This window comes from Epinephelus moara, chromosome 8 (genome assembly GCF_006386435.1).
Source record: "Epinephelus moara isolate mb chromosome 8, YSFRI_EMoa_1.0, whole genome shotgun sequence".
Classification (NCBI taxonomy): Eukaryota; Metazoa; Chordata; class Actinopteri; order Perciformes; family Serranidae; genus Epinephelus; species Epinephelus moara.
Genome location: NC_065513.1, coordinates 6,211,075 through 6,219,461, shown reverse-complemented (window position 1 = coordinate 6,219,461; position 8,387 = coordinate 6,211,075). Strand labels below are relative to the sequence as shown.

Sequence of the window (8,387 nt, the reverse complement as noted above, 5' to 3'; positions counted from 1 at the left end):
CAGGGACGAGATCCTCCCGTCACCGAACCTGACACCCTCCACCACTCGGCTGCGCCTAGAAATTCTGTCCATGAAAGTTATGAACAGAACCGGTGACAAAGGGCAGCCCTGGCGGAGTCCAACCCTCACCGGGAACAGTTCCAACTTACTGCCAGCCACGCGAACCAGACTCGTGCTCCTTCGGTACAGGGACTGGATGGCCCTTAGCAGAGGGCCACCAACCCCATACTCCCGGAGCACCCCCCTGGGGACACGGTCGTAAGCCTTCTCCAAATCCACAAAACACATGTGGACTGGTTGGGCGAACTCCCATGCCCCCTCCAGCACTCTGGCGAGGGTAAAGACCTGGTCCACAGTTCCGCGTCCGGGACAAAAACCACATTGCTCCTCCTCAATCCGAGGTTCAACTATCGACCGGACCCTCTTCTCCAGCACCCTGGTGTAGACTTTACCGGGTAGGCTGAGGAGTGTGATCCCCCTGTAGTTGGAACACACCCTCTGGTCCCCTTTCTTGAAGATGGGGACCATCACCCCGGTCTGCCACTCCAGAGGCACTGCCCCCGATATCCACGCAATGTTGCAGAGGCGTGTCAGCCAGGACAGCCCTACAACATCCAGAGCCTTGAGGTATCCAGGGTGAATCTCGTCCACCCCCAGGGCTCCGCCGCCACGCGGTTCCTTCACTACCTCGGCGACTTCTGCCCCAGAAATTGGACGACCCGCCCCCGAGACCCCCGGCTCTGTTTCCTCACTCGAATATGTGTTAGTGGGATTGAGGAGCTCCTCAAAGTATTCCTTCCACCGCCCGACAATGTCTCCAGTTGACGTCAGCAGCTCTCCGCCCCCACCATAAACAATGTGAGCAAGTTGCCGCCTTCCCCCCCTGAGGCGCCGGACGGTTTGCCAGAACCTCTTTGGAGCCGATCGATAGTCTTTCTCCATGGCCTCACCGAACTCCTCCCACACCCGAGTTTTTGCCTCTGCGACTGCCGCTGCTGCGCTCCGCTTGGCCCGCCGGTACCCGTCAGCTGCTTCCGGAGACCCACAGACCAACCATGCCCTGTAGGCCTCCTTCTTCAGCCTGACGGCTCCCCTCACCTCTGGTGTCCACCAGCGGGTTCGGGGATTACCGCCGCGACTGGCCCCAGCGGCCTTGCGGCCACAGCTCACAACAGCCGCCTCGACAATGGCAGAGCGGAACAAGGCCCATTCGGACTCAATGTCCCCCTCTGCCCTCGGGACGCGGTCGAAGCTCTCCCGGAGGTGGGAGTTGAAGATCATCTGGACAGGTTCTTCCGCCAGGCGTTCCCAGCAGACCCTCACTGTTCGTTTGGGCCTGCCAGGTCTGCGCGGCGTCCTCCCCCACCATCTGATCCAACTCACCACCAGGTGGTGATCAGTTGACAGCTCTGCTCCTCTCTTCACCCGAGTGTCCAGAACATATGGCCGCAGGTCAAATGATACGACTACAAAGTCGATCATTGACCTGCGACCTAGGCTGTCCTGGTGCCACGTGCACCGATGGACATCCTTATGTTTGAACATGGTGTTAGTTATGGCCAAACTGCGACCCGCACAGAAGTCCAATAACTGAACACCACTCGGGTTCAGATCGGGCAGGCCGTTCCTCCCAATCACGCCCCTCCAGGTCCCGCTGTCATTGCCCACGTGAGCGTTGAAGTCCCCCAGCAGAACAATGGAGTCCCCGGTCGGGGCGCTGTCCAGCACCCGTCCCAGGGACTCCAAAAAGGGTGGGTACTCTGAACTGTTGTTCGGTGCATAAGCACAGACAACAGTCAGGACCCGTTCCCCGACCCGAAGGCGCAGGGAAGCAACCCTTTCGTCTACCGGGGTAAACCCCAACGTACAGGCAGAGAGTCTGGGGGCTATCAAAAAGCCCACCCCGGCCCTCTGCCTCTCACCTGGAGCAACTCCAGCAAAGGAGAGAGTCACACCCCTCTCAAGGACTTGGGTTCCAGAGCCGGAACTATGTGTCGAGGTGAGGCTGACTATATCTAGCCGGTAGCGCTCAACCTCTTCCAAAAGCTCCGGCTCCTTCCCTGCCAGAGAGGTGACATTCCATGTCCCAAGAGCCAACTTCCATAGCCGAGGATCGGACCGCCAAGGCCCCCGCCTTGGTCTGCTGTCCAATCCACACTGCACCGAACCCTTCTGGATCCCTCTGCGGGTGGTGGGCCTGCAGGGGGACGAGCCCATGTAGCCGGTTCGGGCTGGGCCCGGCCAGACCCCATGGGCGAAGGCCCGGCCACCAGGCGCTCGCCCACGGGCCCCAGCCCCAGGCCTAGCTCCAGGGCAGGGCCCCGGTAACCCTCCGGGCCAGGTACGCCAACTCTTGTTGTCTTCCATCATGAAGGGTCTTTTGAATATAATAATTTTATATAATATAATATAATATAATATAATATAATATAATATAATATAATATAATATAATATAATATAATATAATGATAATTACATTTACATTTGTAAAGGAAGAATATTGTCTTTATAATCTTATAGTAGAATAGTATAACTATAGTTCTTTCAAAGAAAGAGTCAATTAAATGGAATCCATCCATCCATTTTCATCCACTCATCCACTTATTCGGAGCCGGGTCGCAGGGGCAGCAGGCCAAGGCATCACTTTCCAGTTCCTCCTGGACGTTAAGACGTTCCCAAGCCAGATGAGATATGTTATCCCTGCAGCATGTTCTGGGTCTACCCTGGGGCCTCCTACCAGTGGGACATGCATAGAATACTTCTGATGGGAGGCCCCCAGGGGGCATCCTGATCACAGCTCGAACCACCTCAATTGACCCCTTAAGTTGCGAAGGAGCAGTGGCTCTACTCCCAGCTCCTGATGTCTGTCCCGATGTCTCACCCTATCTCTAAGGCTGAGCCCAACCATCGCTGGAGGAAACTCCTTTTGGCACCTTGTATCTGCAGTCTCATTCTTTTGATCACTCCCCAAAGCTCATGACCATAGGTGAGGGTTGGGACATAGAGGGACTGGTAAGTCCAAAGCTTTGCCATCCTGCTCAGCTCCATCTTCACCACAATGGTCCGGCACAGTGCCCGCATCACCTCATCGTCCGACATTGCGCCAAACTACACCAAACTGACTGCATAGTAATAAAGCTGAAGGGACTTTGATTTTTAATACTATGGATTTAACTTCCAACAACCTATTCTTGGATTTTTTTCAACCAAACAGTATTTTTTTTAAAAGCTGAAAGTCACCACTGGATATCATCCTTTTAACTAACCAGGATTTCTAGTAGTTGTGTGAAACTGATACACAGTACCTTGCACACCCTCAACAAAATAGTTAATTTAACCATGACCACAATCATCCTAACCTTAACCAAATCCTTTTTGTGTAAATGAAATTTACAGAGCTAAATTAACACTCACCTAATGTTACTTGTAAATTGCCTTCACCAGTTGTTTCGACTATCAAGGGACTGAGTTGTTTAATATAAGTCTTTAAGGTGACAGAACTGGAATGTGCAGAACAGAAAGTGTGCTGCTATTGTTCCCCACTGCTTACAATGAAAAAGCACATTTTAAATGGTCAGTAGGCAAACAGGAGTAATGATTACACCAAGCAAAGACTATTTCAATGTATGCATATCATATTTTGCATAGTTTTCAATGTACATATATAGAACAGACATCCAGCTAAAAATGAGGGCAACAAAGCTGAAAGAAGTAAACAATAGAGTATGGTCTGGACCTGGGGCTGTATTCACAAACATTCTGAATATACTCAGAGAGCTCCTAACTTAGCCTAAAAGCTTTGTGTAAGAAGTCCTAGCTTAAAAGCAATTTAGGAAAGTTCTCAGAACTACTGATCAAGGAAGGGACAGAAACTTTCATCTTAGTGAGGTGCTGTGGTATGATGCATTCTTTTGGAATAAAAGATAAAGTCCGCACACCAGAAACTGCTCCTTGAACAATTTATTCATGTGTTACGTTTCGGGCCCCTGCCCTTCAGACGATGAACCTGTTATATGATGCATTCTTTTAACAGATGTGATTGGTTGTCACAGACACACCCTTTTGTGAGCCTGCAAGGTGTGGACACCCAGTGGAAATAAAATGAACTGCATCACAATGAGACCATTAAATTGTTGTCATTGTGATCCCTCCTGATGGAAGGTTAGTACAGAACAAGGTCATCGCTGGTGCATTGTTGCATTTCTTGCAAGTTTCCAAATATCTTTGTGTTGTGATCATTTTTATGTCTGGTGTTTTAGCATTAGTGGGAAATGTGTGCTTATCCCGAATGAAAGACCTTATTTCTGTACCATCTAATTTGTAGCATCTCATTTATTCACTGTCAGTGTTTGAGGAATATTTCTAACCTCTGTCCAAGATGCTCTGAACAACATCTTTGTGGGAAGACTAACTTAAGGGGAAATTCTAAGAAACCTCACAATTCTATGAATTGTGAGAGTTTCATTACTAGAAGCTCTTTGAACAAGGATGCTTTGCAAATATAGCCCCTGCTTGAGATTCACACAGACCTGGATTGACCCAACTAGTGAATGCACTAACTGCAGGAACCACATTTTAAGCAGACTTCCTGTGAATGTTGCATCAGAGGGGAGTCGGATTTTCAGGATTTACCATCCTCCAGCATTTACATTTAAACAAATTACTGGAAAATTCTTGACAAATTGGGTTTCCCCACTGACACTTTCCCATTGTTTAGTTTTGAATGCATACTTTTGTAATGCTGGAATCAGGCCTTTCAGCAGAGACTGAAGGCTCTGTAAATAGCTTGTGCTCAGTCTAATTTTTAAGAGTTATCTTAAGTCACAGTCTAAGAATTTACAGAAATAAACACTGATGTAGACCTTCTATAGAAAGTGTAAGGCCTGGCAAATTTCAACCTCATAGTAACATGGAAAGAGACCAAGCTGAAATTGAAGTTTGTTTTATTTTTCAAGATGCATCAAGTCAGGCCACATCTGAAAAAGAATGAAGCAGAAAGATCAAAATTGGCTGAAGTCAAATAAAGTCTCTAGCAGTGTGTCAAAACTGTATTATCTTTCAAGATGCTCAGTGGCTGCCTTTGCCTGAAGCTTTGACGGGTTGTTGAGGGCTCGTCTGGACAGCTGGTAGAGGTGGGAACAGGACCTCTCCAGGAGTGTAGCGGGTTTGGGAGAACGCGGCTCTTCCATGCTGGTAGCTTGAGCGGGATCTGAAAGAGTAGACTGGCTCCAGGTCTGACACGTCACTGAGGACAGGCTCAGGGCTTTCCTCCACATCACCTTCACCATCTGTGGAACCTGAGCTGGGGTAATAGAGTCCACCTACCGAGCCTACACCCACATTATTATATCCACTGTTGTCATACCCAGAACCAACATTGGACGCATACCCACTGCTAAAAGAACCTGTAGCCTGGGGGGCAGAGAAGCTACTGTCCATTCCATAACCCCCACCCACGGAGCCCAGCTTTATCCCAGAGGTAGAGCCACTACTGTCTACATTTGGGTAGCTAGAGCCAGAAGATGGCCGCCAGCCCATGAAGACCCCAGGAGCAGGACCGGGATTGTTTGAGCCATAACCTGGAAACATGGAACTGGTGTCAATTCAGGCGTAAGTTACCCATCTGACATTTATTAAACTGTTCATTCTTTGGAGACCCATCTGACATTTATTAAACTGTTCATTCTTTGGAGTGCTAACATTACCTTTTGGTGCAGGGAGACAAGATATACTACTGATCAGCAGGCATGAAATCCAAGACACCCTGCAAATGCAATCAATGCTCAGATCAGCCACCTGAAAGAGGACAACTCAAACACAGAAGCAGAAACATAATATTTGATAACTTACCTCAAAGACAGCCCACAAAGTCCAGCCATTTTGGCAACAACGGGTTCACTGCTATGCTTCTGTGTCATCTGAGTGCTCCTTAAAAAGGATTCTCCAAACTCTGCAGACTGATTACTGATTGGGGACAGCTGCTGGCCAGGGGGGGTGAGGCCTTGCCAATTAACCTCCCAGTAAACATGCTTCAGCATTTAACTACATGGCTGTAATATTAAAAAATTATATATAATTTTTTTATTATAACTTTAAGAGCTGAGGAACAGAGCTCACTAGCACTCAGTATAATGTTACCCATTTTTGTAGCAGTATCTGTAATTGTGAGTGCTCCAATTTCTGTTAAGTGGCATGACATGTTGACATTAATTTGTCTGCCCTTTGTCTGTGTTCCCATTTAACTAGTAAAACATGTATAAGCACACAAAAAACCTGCCAGAAGAGGGAGATGTAAGATTAGATAAGATGCAACTTTATTGTCACTGCACAATAAAGAGTAAAAGTACTGAGACAACAAAATGTAGTTTAGCACCCAACCAGATGTGCAAAAAGCAGTTTAAGTGTTCAAACAGAATTATATAAAAGACACAAAATTTTAACAAGGCACATAAGCTGCAAATAGAACTGCCTGTCTCCAATCTGTGTTAGGATATAGCTGTCTTTTAGCTAAACATTACATAAACAGGCATTAAGGCCAGTGCAGTGTGGAGAAGCTACCAAACAGTGCAGGCCAGTACAACACAGCTCAGCTGCAGAGGTGGTGCAAAAGAACAGGCTTCCAACTCAGACTTGTAGACCTCTCTTTCAGCCAAAGCAGTGGTGCCCCTAGATTTTTTTAAATAGAGTGGCCAGATAGGACCACTGAAAATCTTGGGGTGGCAAACCAAAACCAAAAGCCATAACTGAACTTCAGGAATTTGATCATGCTATTGATGTATACAGGCTAGTTGAAAACTATGTCAGTGTGAGAGTTAAGAAACTCCATACTGATATAACTTCTTTTTTTTCAGTTAACATTACTAATTATCAGATTTGCATAGCCCGATACATGTACAGTTAACATTTTTAGGTCTTCAACAGTACTGTTTTAATGTGTATACATGTTAGGTGATTCATTGTTCTTCAATTAGGCTGGTTGTCCTTTTCCTTAAAAAGACAAATATACAGCCAAATATGAAGAAGTACATTAATTTCAAGGAAATAAAAAATATACATGGATCAAGCCGTCTCAAGTTTAGGGGAGACTTGTGGGTACCCACAGAACCTATTTTCATTTAGATATCGTGAGGTAAGAGTTCAAGGGACCCTTTTGAAAATGGCCATGCCAGTTGTTCCTTGGCCAAAATTTAAAATTTAACTTTGGTGCATTATTTAGCCTTTGCCTTAGCATACAACAGCCTCTTGAAGACGGTAATGTAAGCCTCCAAGAGGGAGCCAAAAATTGTATGAGGGTGGCCATGGCTCACACTGGCCCTTCTTCGGGGTGCCACTGAGCCAAAGCCAACAGCACAAAAATGAAAAGGTTATATAGGTTTGTTTACTGTGGGATTTTCTATGAGTGCCTCTGTTTTCGCCCACACTCTAACGGATCAGCTAAACTGGAAACTCTAAATTGCCCCTCTATTGTTTTGTATCCTTGAGCCTTCCACCCATTCTCCCCTGCCAATCAACAGTGACAGCAGGCTTAGCAAGTTAAAACAGATCGTATTTGAGCAATATTTCTGAGGTGATAAAAACATGATTGAACAAGCTGTTCAGAACATAAAGTACTATTGGATATGACACCAAGATTTCTTGCAATAGGCTTTGTGTGTTGTGACAGGTAACCAGTAGATGGCAGTATTTGTTTTGTGATATGCTGTGACCCAATTACAAGGATCTCTGTTTTATCAGAATTGAACTGAAGAAAATTTAACAACATCCATTTTTATATATCATATAGACGTCCTGTAGAGAACTCAGCATGCTGAGGTCAGTTGGTTTAACAGGGAGGTTCAGCTGAGTGTCATCTGCATAACAGTGGAAAGAAACATCATGTGGAAGGATTACATCACCTAAGGGAAGCATGTAGGCTATAATGAGAACAAAATTGGACCAAGGATTGACTCTTGAGGCACACTGTACTTGAAATGGGAAATAGATGACATGATGTTGTTAACAGAGACACAAAACTTCCTGCAGAGACACAAAACTTCCTGTTTGACAAGTAAGAAGTGAACCAGTTTAGGGCAGTACCAGATATGTCCACACAGTGCCTCAGTCTATCTAAAAGAATGCCAATATCAGTTTGGTCAAAGGCCACACTTAAGTCCAGCAGCACAAGAACTGAGCACAGGCATACATCAGCATTCATTAAGAGGTAGGTCATGACTTTAAGAAGGGCTGTCTCAATGCTGTAACACTGACACCAGATGAAAAATTTTTCAAATATGTTGTTTTATCCATAAAATGATTGCAAGTAAAATGATTAATCAACATAATGTATCAAGTTCTTGATGTCTCTTTTTTGAAGACCTAAATAACCCTTTAGATACCCCCCCCCCC

At 46.1% G+C, this 8,387-nt stretch overlaps 1 protein-coding gene across 2 annotated transcripts; it reads right to left on the bottom strand.

Annotated features, from left to right (window-relative positions):
• Positions 1 to 4,928: 4,928 nt before the first annotated feature.
• Positions 4,929 to 5,925, bottom strand: LOC126393681 (uncharacterized). 2 transcript variants are annotated; one of them, XM_050049964.1, is made up of 4 exons: positions 5,853 to 5,925; positions 5,708 to 5,766; positions 5,087 to 5,581; positions 4,929 to 4,978 (listed from the first exon to the last, which is right to left on the bottom strand). In XM_050049964.1, the coding sequence occupies exons 1-4, from the start codon at positions 5,918 to 5,920 to the stop codon at positions 4,968 to 4,970; spliced, it is 633 nt and encodes a 210-aa protein (XP_049905921.1). In that variant the 5' UTR covers positions 5,921 to 5,925; the 3' UTR covers positions 4,929 to 4,967. The 2 variants fall into 2 exon arrangements, with proteins under 2 accessions (XP_049905921.1, XP_049905920.1); XM_050049963.1 differs by lacking the exon at positions 4,929 to 4,978 and having other exon boundaries at positions 4,985 to 5,581.
• Between the last annotated feature and the right edge of the window lie 2,462 nt (positions 5,926 to 8,387).

Excerpts from the sequence above, each read along its gene's own strand:
- LOC126393681 (XM_050049963.1), bottom strand. The coding sequence starts at position 5,920 with ATGACACAGAAGCATAGCAGTGAACCCGTTGTTGCCAAAATGGCTGGA. Across the intron at positions 5,767-5,852 it reads CTTTGTGGGCTGTCTTTGAG|GGTGTCTTGGATTTCATGCC; the intron begins GTAAGTTATCAA and ends TTGCATTTGCAG. Across the intron at positions 5,582-5,707 it reads TTGTCTCCCTGCACCAAAAG|GTTATGGCTCAAACAATCCC; the intron begins GTAATGTTAGCA and ends CCATGTTTCCAG.